The sequence below is a fragment of the Lontra canadensis genome, unplaced genomic scaffold (assembly GCF_010015895.1).
Source record: "Lontra canadensis isolate GAN:19392208 unplaced genomic scaffold, GSC_riverotter_1.0 scaffold101, whole genome shotgun sequence".
Lineage (NCBI taxonomy): Eukaryota > Metazoa > Chordata > Mammalia > Carnivora > Mustelidae > Lontra > Lontra canadensis.
In genome coordinates this window covers 5,319,737-5,336,252 of record NW_022631095.1, presented here as the reverse complement: position 1 = coordinate 5,336,252, position 16,516 = coordinate 5,319,737, and the positions used below count along the sequence as shown (strand labels likewise).

Sequence of the window (16,516 nt, the reverse complement as noted above, 5' to 3'; positions counted from 1 at the left end):
CACTCCCCTCCCCCCAACTCTTTCTCAGCCGCTTACACCACCAGTATGACCCTGCTTTACCACAGTGCAGTAGGAAGCAGGCACCCCAGCAGATGTGCCTCTGCCCGGTGGAACAAAACTCCCGGTTTCAGATCTCGGCCTGAGTGTAGAAGGGCAGCGGGCCAGATAAACTAGAGGGGAAGGGGTAAGCGAGAGCACTCACGTGTCAGACATACCATTCTCAATACAAATCCCACCCACCACCAATGAGAGGATTTTTTCAAAACAAAACCAATCACACCAAATACAAGAAAACCACCACGAGCAAGTCACATGAGCGATTATGTTCCAAATGTGATGGGTTTATTTTATTTTACTCTGATGCAAAACCAAAGATTCCACTACAGCACAGAGACCAATATATTAAAAGGTCATGAAAAAGTGGCGTGGGACATGCAGGACGTGATGTACTGGAGGACCGGGTCATTTCCTTTGTAACATGACACTACACTGTCGCTGAGGAACACATTAAAAATAACACTGCGGAACTCAACTGAAATGTGGCACAAACATGACAACTTCCAGGCATGCCTTCAAGTACCTCCCTTCGGATGGACTTGCGATCTCTAGACTTCAGCATGGGGAGGATTACAATTCTTTGGAAGAATAAAAAGTTCACACTTTTGAAATTTCACAGAAGAATTTTAAGGCCAAAACATAGTGGGTTCTCTTCACCTCCAGGGACAAATCGGATGCTTTACTCAAAACCACGTTAAGCTTCTAGTTCAAATCCTAACCCAACCTTGTGACCTCCTGCATTGAAGTTCTTTCCATCGATTAAAGCTGACAGGGTCAGTTTGACGCCTGAAAGAAGAAAACACCACAGTCACTCATTATAGCAAGTATTACAAGCTTATCTTCATTTTCTAGAAACAATAGACAGAGTCAAGGGCACAGATTACAGCCGGGTGTGAGAGTTACAGGCATTCAGGTCCGACTAAATCAACACAGGTTATCTATAATCCTCTGATCTGCAATGAGCAAAGCATAATCACGGCAAATCACCTGGAGTTCAGGGTTAAGAAAAATGCGTCACAAGCCAGAGTGACCAAATTATAGTAAGAAATCTATAAAGACTTGTTAAGCACAGGCACTTGATCGGTTTTACTTTGTATGAACAACCAACTGTGACAAAATGGTCTGAATTGACCTACAGTTGACTGTAGGTTTTATAGGTTATTTTCATTATTCCTCCACTACCTCCAACCCAAGCCCATTGTTATTAATTCCTTTACTCACCCGGTCGAAGGGTCTGAGTATAACCCAGTCCAATCAGGCTGGCATTATTTACTTTAGCCTAAGATTAGGAGATAAAATAGAAACAGTTAGAAAACAATCAACTTCATGATATGTAAGTCCAGTACAACCACTATTTCATGCATCAGATTTCCAAAACTAAAGCAACTTCGGGCCAATCTAGAACTACCAAAACTGAAAATTTAATTAATAAAAAGGTATAAGTCTCTTCAGTTAATAGGACTGGTAGGGATAGTAGGGTCCTTGAGAATGCACGCTTAAAGGCCTCAAGCAAAATTTTTAAAACACTTTGCATCCAAACACCCCTGGTGTACTGAATTTTTTGAGATGTCAGTTTACAACCTCTGACAGTGGTTAGAACACGAACTCTGGTGAGAGAAGATCTGGATTCCAATCTTGACACTGCCACTTTTTTGGGGCTTTGGGCAAGTTACCTGACCTTTCCAAGTCTCAGTTCCCTCATCTATAAAATGGGCATGAGGATACTACTCACCACATGGAGTAGTTGGGAGGATTAAATGAGATATTACACATTAAGCCCTTAGCACAGTACCTGAAATTTGAGAGCTCAATTAGTGTCATTATTAATAAGAATTACTAATACCAACAGGAATAGTAATCAAATCCCATGAATTTACAGATAAGAAAATTTTGAGGCCAAAGAGATGACTCCACAAGGTGAGACAACAGCCAAATAATTATAGGAAGAACTAGGACTAGAATCCACATTCCTGGACTTGAGTTATAATACTCTTTTCACTATATAATGACCGGCTCACTAAAGTCAATAAAGAACATGCACACACCAACCAAATCACAACACTCATTTACAACTTAGCTGAAGCCCAATCTCACAGCACGTTCTTACAGACAGAGAAGTTCTACAGTCCAGCTTGTATTTAGCAGCGATGCCAAAACGGGTGTTGTTACTGCCGGCCGTCCAAGCAAGGTTTATTGACGTTTCTATCTTCTCGTTAACCTTCTGGTAGATAGACCCTCCAAATTCGGTGCCATCATTCCTATTTTGATAGTATAAGAAAAAGTCATACCTAGTTTGTACCACTCTTATCATATGGAAACAAATTCTAAGACTGTTTAGACAAGGATCTCATTTTCCAACTCACCTATTTCAGCAAACTTCTAGTATAAAGGACTACCAAAGGAAACCAGGAACTAAATCCAGTTATGTAATTTATAACTGGCTAATTAAAATGTAATTAACATTTGATTCATTTACTCAGCTCCCCACAATGTAAATTTCTTAGACATAATTCAATTATGCACAAAGGCAGATACTTCAGGGAAATATGATCTATAAGTCTATGAGATATTGAAAGAATTCAGAAACCTGAAAGTATAGTTCAATAAAGATTTCTGCAAAACAAAAAACATAGCAGCACAAGAATAAGCCAATTCCGAACTTCACTTGAAACAACGCTGAGTCCAAAAGCACCACCCCCACAATACCTTAGGGTGTACCGCTCTAGAGATGTGCCTAAGTTACTGCTCTGAAGCATCCCAGAACTTAGTCCCGGAGTTTTCATGGTTTTTCCGATCATACTGTTTCATCAATTTTAATGCCACTGTCTATACCACTTCTTGACTTTATTTCAGGCATCATAGTGAACTGGAATGTCTAGTGGAGAGCAATCTAACGCTTCAAAAACACAGAGCTCTTTTTTTTTTTCCTGGTATATTAAAGCGCCCAGTAGGCCAAGACATAAACTATAATTTAAAAGTTCAAATTTAAAAAATAAATAAATAAATAAATAAAATAAAATAAAATAAAAGTTCAAATTCATTTAACCAAGAGGATGCAACCTATAGCATTGAATCCAGGATTGCTTTGAGGATTTCTACTTCTGAATGCCATAGGGGCGACTGGGTTGTGACCAAGAGTACCCAAAAACCTCCGCAGAATCATTGGGGATGGTCCAGGATGCTCACATCAATTATGCGGTTGCTCTTCATGATCCAGACCTACTTCCCAATACTGCCAAGCTGAGTAAGGCACCAGAGGAAGCAGAAATATCTCCAAAGGATCCCTTTTATCAGAAGGTGACCTATGCCCAGGCTTTCTCCCTCCTAATGGTTCTTGTAACAGATTCCAGACCTCCCTGAAGTTTGGTGTACAGGCTGAGAGGCTAGTAACTACCAGTAGCACAGCACAATGCACCAAGTGCACTAACCTTGGGCAGTGTTTTACTGACTGGGAAACTAGTACAGTGAGGCTGGATGTCCACCAAAGCACAGTAAATGCAGGAACGATCATTTCTAACCTTCTCGACGTGCTAATGGCTACCCTCTTCTTGGGCAATGGCACCGGTAAAGGCAGAATAAATGATAAACTCACACGTGAGTGTGCAGCTGGAAGTCCGCAGCCTTGTAACCCAGGGCGAAATTGTTCTGTGACAGTTTGGATTTGGCTGTGTCAAAACTCATCTGATAGCCAGCAAGCCAGCCTTCAAAAGCTAACACAGCCCAGCCATAGATGGTTGGTCCAGAAAAATCAATATCAACGTTACTGCCAAGACTGAAACAATCCCGTTTATACGAGGCCTTCAATTTTCCACTCTTCTTTCTGTAAGAAATAAAAACAACATGAGTTTCTACTACCGTCCAGAGTAAGATCCCCTCTCTCCACCAATATAAATATTATTTTGATAAATGGCGTACATATAATAAAGTTTCAAATGACTTAGCACTACAAATATAATTTTGTTAGGATTAGAAATGCATATACTGGGGCCCGTGGGTGGCTCAGTTGGTTAAAGCATCTGCCTTCAGCTCAAGTCGTGATCCCAGGGTCCTGGGATCGAGCCCTGCATCAGGTTCAATGCTCAGTGGGGTCTGCTTTCCCCACCACTTGTGCTCTCTCTTGTGTGCGCACTCTAATAAATAAAATCTTTTTTAAAAAAAAGAAAGAAACGCATATACTGTTCTTACCTATTCTTCACTGTAAGTTCAAATGATAGGATATATCATGATTAATATCATAAAGGCATGAATAAAAGTATAAAAAGGAATAAGCTACCTCAGTATCAAATAATCTGAATATGTATTTATTCATGAGAACCCAAATTTCTTTAAATGTTTTTAAAATGCCCAAATGCTATAAAACGTTAACACCTGACACACTTCACTTCTAAGTAATTAACCTATCATGAAAAGAAGTGTATTTTTTTTAAGGATACAATCCTTTAGTAAACATATTCATTTTTCCTTAAGGTCAGTGTTTTCTCCCTGGACAACATTAGATGGATGGAAGAGACGGATATACTTCTCAAGAATGGTACTGAAAACATGAAATTGATTTTTATCATCCTTGTCTTTAATCAGGCTTCTGAGAATATTTGTCTGGAAGATAACTCAAGTGTGTGGCAGGAATGATACACATGTTGTTACAGCTGAAGAAAAATGCCACATTGCCCTTTTCTAGCACCAACCCATGTGAGGCAGATAGGAAACAACATGATCCCTGTTTTTTAGACAAAGAAATTGAAGCACAGAGGTTAGGAGATTTCTAAAGGCTAAAAAAGGACGTCAGTAGCAGAACTATTGCTTATAGCGTTCCACAGCCAGTAGATAACACTGGTTTCTTAAGAAATTAACCTCTCAGCAAAATACCACATCCATTAATCTTAGAAGCACTTAAGAAATATCTAGTTTTGGGGCGCCTGGGTGGCTCGGTGGGTTGAGCCTCTGCCTTGGGCCCAGGTCATGATCTCAGGGTCCTGGGATCCAGCCCCACATTGGCCTCTCTCCTCAGCAGGGAGCCTGCTTCCTGCCCCCTCCCCGCCCCCGGCCTGCCTCTCTGTCTACTTGTGATCTCTCTCTCTGTCAAATAAATAAATTAAAAAATATATATATATATCTAGTTTTGGGGGTACATGGATGGCTCAGTGGGTTAATAAGCCTCTGCCTTCGGCTCAGGTCATGGTTTCAGGGTCCTGGGATCGAGCCCCACATCAGCTCTCTCCTCAGCAGGGAGCCTGCTTTCCCCACCCCCCCCACCCCCACCCCCGTCTGCCTCTCTGCCTACTTGTGATCTCTCTCTCTCTGTCAAAGAAATCAATAAAATCTTTAAAACAAAAACAAAAAGAAGAAATATCTAGTCTTGGAATGCCTGCTGGCTCAGTTAGTTGAACATGCAACGCTTGGTCTCACAAGGGTGTAAGTTTGAGCCCCACAATGAATGTAGAGATTACTTAAACAGAAAATCTTAAAAAAAAAAAAAAAAAAAAAAGAAAGAAAGAAAGAAAGAAAAAGAAATATCTAGTCTCAAACCCCTCTAGCTCCTGAACTTTTCCTATAATGTGCCTCTGTTCTAGCTTTGTATTTTTGTTCATCTGTTCAATTTTCAAATCAAAACTTTACCCTACTTCAAAGGAATCCGATCTCTTTACTGTACACACAAGGTCCTCTGGTGTTCCTAACAGCAACCTCCTAAGTTTTCCCTGGATCTAAACGTTTCATTGCAATTCCCCAGTCTAAAGTGCTCTCTCCCCACAGTCTACAAAAACATTTCAGAAAATGGGGTTTGGATAATTACCCTGTGTTCGGTACAAATATGGTATCAAGAGTCAGTTTCAACCCTTCAGCCAACTGAAAAACAAAGATTTAAAATAAACAATTAGTAATTTTCTGGTTTTTTGACCAAATATTAAGTTACTTACTAAATTATGTCTTTATCCTTCCCCTCCCCCTTACCTCCAGGTTTCATCAGATTCTGTCACCAAAAACCAGGTTTAAATGTATAGGTCAAATTCTATCACAGCCAATAACATTAATTACAGTAAAAAAAAAAAAAAAAAAATTCCAATACAACCAAGTAATCTTGATACTCTCTTAAAATTACTGTAATGAGATAACCCAACATTTAACAAGTCAACCTAAGGAATTTATTCAGTTACTCATATGTCATCTATGGTAGTGTGCATGTAGACATACCTCAAAAAACAGTGCCCTGTACATAGCAAATACTTAACGAGTATCTGCTGATAAATTTTTCTCTGTGAAGACATGATAGAATTTAGAAACAGTTTTCTATGGAGCCAATTTTGCAACAATTACAAAATAAAATCAAACTACCTCACTATGAATAGTTTGGTTTACCCAGGAGAGGCTCAGTTATAAACAGAACTGGTCAGAACAAAGATTCAATGTGCTAATTATGCACTCACAAAGATGTATTTCTAGAAATCTAAGACATATCAAAGATGGCCACATGCAGAGAAAAAAATATGGCTATTATCTAGGTTATAAGATCTCATTCACACTGTATTTGGGGTTTACGGATCATTTTATCTGCAAGATAAATTTAACCTACAAATAACTCCTAATGCTTTCTCTTACCTTATTCTCCAAAGAGATTTCTGTTCCAAGAGTATTGTCTGTATTCCATTTCTGGGTGAAGGTAAGTCCATAGTTACAGATCTTATATTTGGTCTCTAGGTTGCCTGATGCTTTCCCTGTATCAGTATAGGCATGACCAGAAGTGGAAAATTCCTGATAAGCAAGAAAAATAATTACTTTAAAATCAACTCATCAAACAGGAAATATTTCAGAAAGTAGTGGTGAATGCATCACAAACCATTATAGTTTGTTACCCAAAGTATTTCCTGTTTTATTTCTAAAGTTTAATCAGTTTCAGATCTTTCCATTGTTCCACCACCTCTCTTACTGATACTTCTTGTTCCATAAACTCTCTTACTAAAATGGGAATCTTAAATTCTTTCCTTTAGAAGAGAAATATCTTTACTGAAAATAAATGCCTTTACTAAAAAAGACAAAAATATCGAATCTTAAACATTTTACTTTCATGACTTGAAAGAAGATTACTTATTCTCTATCATATCTTTCAAACTGCTGGTTAATTTTAAAGTCCTTAAAAATCCCCAAACACCAGAAAGGATTACCCACCCTCTTTTTTTTTTTTTTTTTAAGATTTTATTTATTTATTTGAGAGGGGAGAGAGAGAGTGAGTGAGCATGCAAGAGCAGGGGGAGGGAGAAGCAAACTCCCTGCTGAGCAGGGAGCCCCACGTGGGGCTCAATTCCAAGGCGCTGGGATCATGACCTGCACCAAAGGCAGACCCTTAACTGACTGATCCACCCAGGTGTTCCAGCCCTACCCTCTTTTAAGAGAACTTCGGTGCATTAAATTTTTTTTTATTTTTATTGTGGTAAAATACATCTAACATAAAATTTACCATTTTTAAGTATGCAGTTCAGTGGCATGAAGTACAGTTACACCGTCACAAAAACTTTATTGCTTTGGTCCACAAAACTATCGGGAAAACTTCTGGTATAAACAATCTCAATACTTCAAAGTATGGACCCATTTTTCACAACATAACGGAATGACATAACTTGTCTTTCTCCCTTCTCCGCTATCTACCTTTTAAAGTGCTTTCTATCAAATAGTTACTATGAACACCTCAAAATATACCCTCCTCCTAGGTAGGTGTCATTTTAGTCATATGACAATGAGCAATAGGAAACAGATCTCCCTCTAAAAGGAAGCAAACAGTCAACACCTGTCACTGACAATCTATGAACTGTCAAGAAATAAACCTTCTAATTGGCCCTGTTTTCAGAGAACATTTCTGAAATGCTGCCAGCCCTGAGCAGGTCTGTGTCACTGCCCGCAATATGAATCCTCCCTTTACCAAATAGCCTGTTGCCCAGCTCTAGCTCTAAGGCTGATGAAACAACTGGAAAACTATGATCTGTTTATCAACAGGAAATTTTCCAAGAGAGTATCATGCTGCACACTTTAGGGCAAGGCCTCAGCACAAAATGACAAAATGCGAGTCATGTTTAATAGTCCACACAATGCAAGCACTACTTTCTTCAGTAAATCCAACCATCCAGTGTTTTATTTTTCATATATGTCCCTCATAAACTTGAAAGTATAGCATAGATAAACCTCAATTTCAGTGTTAGGAAAACTTCACACACAAAACTAAGGTAGAAGTGTATTTAGGCTACCATTATTTCTTAGTTTGAAGTTCTCTCAAAAGTCTAAAATACCTGAAGAACAAATCTTAAAGAAAAGGCCAGAATTTTTCTAAATTAAAAAGTTTAAGTGGCTCACAATTGCTTTAGTTTTTCTCTAACTTCTTCATTAAATCAAACAGTGCAAAATACATTTATAACATGCACATACTATCTATAGCTCTACAGTAAAGGCTAGTACACAACAAAACCACCACAAAAATGTTATGTGAAGTAGATGGTATATGATACAAACATTAAGTGCGATCTAAGAACTGACTGCAATGGATGAATGGAGCAATGAGTGAAATTTATCCTAAATCAATACCAGAGACCAAAAGCAGCCATAAAAGCAAGCACACAAATATGCTCGGTTTTTCTTACCATCTGAATGAACAGTCCCACACCACAGCAGCATGGAAAGGAGATAAAATTTTAGTCGATTTTTGCAACACAAACCTAACTTGACCAAATTCTGAAACCCTATTCAAAGTTAGTATAATTTTTCTCTTTTAACAGAACCATGTAACAATATGCCATCCAGCAGTAGCTGCATATGTATTTATTTACCACAAGAAAAACCCAGGAAGAAAATGATAGTGACAAACCAGGAGTATGAGACAAAGTATCGTAAGAATTCCACATTCCTTTAGCTCCTCTAATGAAATTATTGTATCTGGAAATAAAATTAGCACTGGTTTAAACAGGTAAATACTAAAAAGATACGCTATATGCTATCAGTGAGCAGAAACCAGAGAATACGGTGAATGTAAAGTTAATCTATTTGCCAGATTTACTGAATAAAAGTTCTGGTTATTCTGGTTAATGATACTTTGAAAATATGCCTCTATCCTTTACTATATTCTTAACTTCCAGTAAAAAAGACCTTATGAACATCCAATAAAAACTGTAGATTAAGCCTTTGTATGAATTTAGTTCTACATTTGTTTTGACCAATCATGAAGGGACAGACTATAATTTGTTTTTTTAAGAGGGCAATAAAACCTACTTGAACCCATCATAATGGAAGTAAGGTTTTTAGTACCCACATATGTATTCATAAAAGTATAAAGATATGATATGGGTCAAAAAAATACATATATTTTATATCTCCTGAGAGTAAAACTCAGCATATTCTTATTATGAGGGGGAGAATTCTTATTATTATTCTTATTATGAGAACATTTGTTCTCCCCCAAAATTCAACCTGATTGTCTAAGGCGAAGGCAAAGACGCTCACTGAAATCTGAGAGTGTGATGAAACTGCAGGGAGGACAGCATAGTGCCAAATGTAGACTGACTCACAGAACTAGACTAAACAATTTTTAACAGGTTCCTTTAAGTTAATTATGCTACATCTATTAAAATTATATTGGGTACTCACCACTCCACTACAGGACTTGGTTTTCAGATCTATTTTGACCATGCCAAATCCTAGGCAAAAAGAAAAATACAGTAATGTACAAAATGTGATATTCACTCCAGTTTTGTTTTTTTTTTTTAAATTTTTATTTTATTTGACAGAGAGAGAGATCACAAGTAGGCAGAGAGGCAGGCAAAGAGAGGGGTAAGCAGGCTCCCTGCTGAACAGAGAGCCAGATGCGAGGCTTGATCCCAGGACCCTGAGACTATGACCATGAAGGCAGAGGCTTAACCCATTGAGCCACCCAGACGCCCCTTCACTCCAGTTTTTACAACTTAGAGATTATGAAAATAGTCCATATACCCTCTATATGGAAAATACACAGTATCCTCATTAGGTGAGAGTTCCATTAAAAACTGAATTATGAAATAAGTATAATTTTTAAGCTCTCAAAGAAAAAAATTATCAGAAAATATCATGCTTATGTAAGTATAGACTTAATTATACTAGTTAATAAGAAAAATCAAATGTATATAGCACAAAAATTGAAAGACTATGTTTTAAAAATAAAAAACAGAAACACCTGGGTGGCTCAGTCATTAAGCATCTGCCTTGGCTCAGGTCATGATCCCAGGGTCTGGGATCAAGCCACATATTGGGCTCCCTGCTCAGTGGGAAGCGTGCTTTTCCCACTCCCACTCCCCCTGCTTGTGTTTCCTCTCTTGCTGTGTCTCTCTCGTCAAATAAATAAATAAAATTAAAAATATATATCTATCCATTTGGGATCAAGAATATGTTACTCCAAAGAAGTCAAAAGTTCTATCTTCATGCTCATAAAAATACCCATTATTTGGAGGAGGAAAAATGTACCCCCCACTTTAACTGTCTCCAGGGCTGGCCAGAAGGGACAAAAGTATTAAAAATTTCTATTATTTCATCTTACAGATAACATTAAATATGCAAATGTATATGCACACATATTTGTATATAATTGCTTTTAACGCTTATAAGGCACTCTACCTCTAGAGAGTTGAGTCTAGTATCTGTTGATAGTTATCCCCTTAAATCTTGTGAAGTAGATTAATATTAACTTAACCTCATTTTACTAGCACTGCATCTTGCATATAGTAAGAAGCATTCAACACTAACCCTTACCCCAAACTGGAAATGTACAATAGCACACTTACCATATCCTTTATTGAAGACATCCTTCGCGGCCTTTCCTAGGTCACAGTAAGTTGGCGTGTTACACATATCTTATGAAGAAAAATAAGGACAAAGGAACAAAAAGAGCCATTTAGTATTTGCTCACCCAAAGTCTTAGTATTTAGTCCTGTGAGAAGAGGTATATGGTTTTCTCTGCCTTTGCATCATTAATGCTTACACCCTAATGCAAGCAAAGTTAGAAGAAGGCATTCTGCTTCTTTATGAAGAACTTTCCAGGGGCGCCAGGGTGTCTCAGTGGGTTAAGCATCTGCCTTGGCTCAGGGCATGACCCCAGGGTCTGGGACTGAGCCCCACATTGGCTCCCTGCTCAGTGGAGAGCCTGCTTCTCCCTCTCCCTCTGCCTGCCACTGTGCCTACTTGTGCTCTATCTCTCTGTCAGATATAAAGAACTTTCCAGAATATGGGATAATAAAAGGATTTTTTCATGAGATTCACAGAGATCATCTTTCTGACTGCATTTCAAAGAAAAATTTCTCAGAAGCTGAAGGAGAAGCTTTGTTAAATTGGACTTTTTACTTTAAAAAATATATATATATATATAAAATATATATATATATACATATGCAAACTTTGCATTGGAAAAACATTTCTTGCGCTGTTATAAAGCCAAGAGCAACTAAAGTGACAAAGTAAAACTGTTTTGAAGAACTGTAAGAATAGATGCATTAAAAATCTTCAGGGTTAACATTTTTGCCACTGTGAAACTCAGCTCTTAAAATAATTACCATACTAATTGGAATGCATTCATTCAGAATATGTTCTCTCTCAAAGCTCTTTTAAAAATAAAATTGTATAATCTTACCCATTAACCACAAACAGGATAAATTCTACCTGCAGCAATTCTGCTTACCAAAAACTGGTGTATACTCTGAAGTTAAAGCCTTCAAAAATCAAAGGTGCCTTCAGTTTTCACCTTACCTACTTGGTACTCACAAAGCTTTTCTACTGCCGATATGGCTCTCATGTTGAAGTTCTCAGAAGCTCTGTCTACACAGATAAACATACCACCCCTCTGCCCTCTTGTCCTGCAACAGCCTCAAGAGCCACGTCTAGCCAACTGTAGAACCATCTCAAGCAGTCCCATTAGTCCAATACCAGAAAAATAGCAGAAAAATCCAGAGCACCAGCTATCCCATGAAATTACTGTCTGAATTATCTACACAATCAAACTAATAATTACATATATTCAGCCTGGCTCTTAACCTGTCCCTCTACTAAGTTTCTGTCTATACCATCATATCTGAACACAACATACACTTATGATGCACTTTTTAATTGTGATTTAAAATTTGTTCCTAATCTAAACCTGTCAAATATGACAGACATAGGTTAAGAGGGTGGAGTATAATACAAAATATATATATAAAGAGAAAAGAGTATATAGTAAAGGTGAAAGAGAAAGTAACGACACACGGCAATAAAACTTTGTCCTAAGCCAGGGTTTCAGAGTTCACTTCCAGGTCAATTGTTTTACAATTCAATTTCCTGCATTCAAATTATCAATTCTAGACTATTTACACATTGCCAACTGCAATTTGATACTACTCTTTTATTATTTCAGCTGATGCTGGTATCTGATGAAATCTGCCAGAAGTCTAAACATGAGGAGGTTGGTATAGAAAGGCAAGCCCTATATAGTCAAATAAAAATGTTATGTCTTTACAGTCGATTTTCATCTACTAACAAGAGAAAAGATACACTTAACTGTTTAGAAACATCCATCTGACGACAGTCTTTTAGCATTTTGCTCTATTTTTTCAAAACCACTGCTAAAGACACTTTGCAGAAGTGTAGCCGGTTTAGTTTACTAAGTGATCGCAATTCTGCCTAGTTCAAGCTTACTTTTTCAGGCCCGTGATTCTGATGGGAAATGCACTGCTGGTATGATCAAGCAAAAAACATGTCACTGGGGAGGTCAAGCTATCATCGCACATTTCTATCAGCTCTACAAAATGCACCCGTTGCTCGTTGGCATGCACAACGCACGAGGATGCTTTAGATGCAGACAGCCGGGGAAGGGTTAATTAGGTAACACTGCTTTACACCATTACTAACTTGACAGTCAAGAGCCCCTTTTGTTCCCCGTTTCGCCGCCTTCAGCTGCACACACAGCAACCTCCCCTTGGCGATAAGGAGTGCCACAGGGCTCCCCTGATACTGGACAACAATTCCAGAGAGGAAGCTGGGGGCGGGGGGGGGGGGGGGTGGGTTTAGGGTTCGAGGACGCAACTTCCCTAGAAACCAACCTCCTTTCTGGCCTGACGCCTACAAAGTCCTGTGGGCCCACCAGCAAGGGAGAGGGCGCTCCGAGCGCCGCTCCCCACGCCAGCATCGCGGCTCCATCCCCTGAGGCGATCAGGGGAGCAAGGTCCCCTCTGCCGTCCGCAGCCAGCCGGGGCCCGCGTCCCGTGAGGCTCCTCTCTCGCTTCCGAGCCCCCCGTTAGGCTCGCCTCCCGCTGGGTCCCCTGGTCGGTGGCGGGCCGCTACCCACCCCGGCCCCACCGGGCTGCCGGCCGCCCGGCCCACGGTCTCGAGTCCCCTCACCTCCAACTAGAGGGCCTGGCTCCGCTCTGCCAGGGCAACGCTGAAGGTCTTCTTCAAACCAACGCCGTCCGCGCCTGCGCGGCCTCACGCTCCCCGCGGCGCCTGCGCGCCCCTACCCGCCCCTCCCGCGCACGGCGTTTGCGCCGCAGTGTCGCGCCGGGGTCGCGCGCCGCGGGTCTGAGCGCCGAGAGGAACTTGGGACCCAACTGTCCGGCTCCGTGTGCGCGCCTGCGCGGGAGAGCCCGGCGAGCAGGTGGCAGGAGCGGGAGTCGACGCAGGCGAAGAGGCCCGGGGGACCGCACCTCCGTCCGTGAAGGGGCCCGCTCTCGCGAGAACGCCCGGAGGTTACTAGTTACTGTTGCCATGGGAGGGGTTGCGGGGTCGGAGAGGACCTGGGACGCCCCTGACGGATGCTGTGGCCTGGCCTGTTTCGTCAGACGCCGAGAAGATCTTCATGGGAATTTCGTCTCCGGCTGACTAAAATTCAAGAATGCGACCCTTAGGTCATCTCAGCTTGAGGATGCGTCAACGGGGCCCCGAGGGGTAAGTGACGTGACTTATCCAAGATCACACAGGTAGCGACAGATTGTAATTCAAAGGGAGAGAGACGAAGGAGAAAGCTCTTCTTTAGAGAAGAAATTATAGAGAAAATCATCACTCCGGATCCACCAATTTCAGGAAAAAAGTTATCAACAGATGGTAGACATTTGAAGACAGTCACACAGTTCCAAAGCGTCAGCCTACAGACTCCTTACTAAAGAGAAAAAGAGACCTTCACATGGGAAAAGTCACCCTTCACCAAGCAATCAAACTGAACAGGACCAGGGATGGTACAGGCCATGTCACGTGCTCCCCATGTGATGCACAGAAGTCACAAAGGTATTATTCTCGCTTAAGTTGTGACTCTATTCATGGAACAATCAGACAAATCCAAATTGAGGGACATTCTGCAAAACAACCGCTGAGTCTCTTCTAAAATGTAAATTTCAGGAAGATTAAGAAAAAGGCTAATGAACTATTCTAGATTAAAAAGAAAGGTATGGCACTGCAAGCAATGTGATCCTCAATTGAAACCTGGATGATAAAAAAAAAAAAAAAAAAAAAAAAAAAAACAGGGGCGCCTGGGTGGCTCAGTGGGTTAAAGCCACTGCCGTCGGCTCAGGTCATGATCCCAGGATTCTGGGATGGAGCCCCGCATGGGGCTCTCTGCTCAGCAGGGAGCCTGCTTCCCTTCTTCTCTCTCTCTCTGCCTGCCTCTCTGCCTATTTGTGATCTCTGTCTGTCAAATAAATAAATAAAATCTTTAAAAAAAAAAAACAGCTATTGAGAACCATTATTGGCATAATTGGGAAAATTTGACTATAATGTTAGTAGTACAACAATGTATAGTTTTCTGATGTTCATAATTGCATCTGGTTATGCAGAAATGGCCTTGATTTTAGGAGATGTATGCTAAAGTATTTAGGAGTGAAATAGCATGTATCTGCATGTAGCTCAAATGGTTAAGGGGAAAAAAAAAAACAGAAACAAAAAATGTACACTTTCGGGGCGCCTGGGTGGCTCAGTGGCTTAAAGCCTCTGCCTTCGGCTCAGGTCATGATCTCAGGGTCCTGGGATCGAGCCCCGCATCGGGCTCTCTGCTCAGTGGGGATCCTGCTTCCTCTTCTCTCTCTGCCTGCCTCTCTGCCTACTTGTGCTCTCTGTCTCTCAAATAAATAAATAAAATCTTTTAAAAAAAATGTACACTTTCCTGTAAGTTTTAAATTTTTCAAAATAAAAAGTTGGGGAGAAAAAAGCCCCCCCCCAAAAGTTATTGATGTTCAGTCTACAAGTTGCCGCTTGAATCGGTAGGAAGATAATCATTATTTGCCTGGTGTGTGTAAGGAAGGCATTTCAGGCTAATAGATAAGTAAGATAAATGCTCCCAAAGGGCTCATAATGTAGGACTTGGACCAATACCTGCTGAATGAGGCAAAATATGATAAATATCATAAGCAAAGCAGTATTACTTAGCAGGCTAAATAAAATGAGCTTTGGAGTCCAAAGAGGCTGAGTTTGTATCCTAGATGGGCCAGCTCTTTGGTCTTAGGCAAGCAGCTTAACCTCTCTGCGACTCAGTCTCTACCTTTGTGTAATAGAAATAAATAGTATCTACTTCAAAGAATTGAGTGGATAAGAAATAGAATAACGTATCTATGGCATATAGATACCTGGCATGTGGGAGATGTTCATTAGTTAATAACAGATGAAAAGGAATATGCTGTAAAAGTTTAAAAGCTGTACAAAGATTGGCTCTAATATACGTGTGTGTGCGTATATGTGTATATGTGTGTGTGCCTTGGTCAGCTATGGAAGGCCATTAAAGGCTATTAAAAAGAGCACTTGAATGGGAATTTGGCAACACTCCTTCATTCAGCTTCTGTTATCCAAAGATCTTTCTTCTGAAAGGACTTGACCTCACCAGCCCTAGGCGTCTGGAGAGACTTCCTTAGGAAGGCGATGAAAGAAGGTGTTAAGGAAAACGGCTGCCACCCAGGAAATCCTTCCTTTGCTTCATGTCTCTCCGGCCCGGTCAACTTAGCCGGATCCGGGTTCATGCTCCATGCCCATACCAAGACCCTGGCCTCAACCACCTTGAAACTACGGCCAGTTCTCTTTCCCCCATTGCACTTGGGTTCTAAAGCCTTGGGAACTCCAAATCCTAGTAACATGGTGTTCTTCTCCTATAAAGTCTTTAGAAATGGGATTTTAGAGCAGGAAAGGGATTTTAGACTCCTTCATGGGTAAGACATTTGCTAAGTACTTGTTATGTGCAGGGCACCATGCTTAGAGCTGATGAGGAGGAAACAGCCCTACGTGTCAAGTGCTCTCTGGGTTCAGAGGCCCACGTCAACTCGAGGGTAAGCAGTTTCCCAGTACAGGTCACCTGCTCTAGTCAAGACAGCCTGCTGATCTGCCTCCATTACCTTTTTGAGAGAAAAATCTCAGAAGGTTAGTATAATTTTACCCTCAGAAATGAAAAACAACTGAAGAGCGGAGGCCCCACCATGAAGATTTGGTAGTTCAATTACACTAAATGTAAAAAAGA

General features: G+C 40.5%; 1 protein-coding gene across 2 annotated transcripts; it reads right to left on the bottom strand.

The window, feature by feature from the left end:
- Window positions 1–320: 320 nt before the first annotated feature.
- VDAC3 (voltage dependent anion channel 3) lies at window positions 321–13,534 on the bottom strand. 2 transcript variants are annotated; one of them, XM_032837984.1, is made up of 10 exons: window positions 13,429–13,534; window positions 10,845–10,913; window positions 9,679–9,728; window positions 8,679–8,681; window positions 6,652–6,804; window positions 5,849–5,901; window positions 3,650–3,877; window positions 2,165–2,315; window positions 1,279–1,336; window positions 321–843 (listed from the first exon to the last, which is right to left on the bottom strand). In XM_032837984.1, exons 2-10 carry the CDS (start codon window positions 10,909–10,911, stop codon window positions 752–754), a joined length of 855 nt encoding a protein of 284 aa, XP_032693875.1. In that variant the 5' UTR covers window positions 10,912–10,913; window positions 13,429–13,534; the 3' UTR covers window positions 321–751. The 2 variants fall into 2 exon arrangements, with proteins under 2 accessions (XP_032693875.1, XP_032693876.1); XM_032837985.1 differs by lacking the exon at window positions 8,679–8,681.
- Between the last annotated feature and the right edge of the window lie 2,982 nt (window positions 13,535–16,516).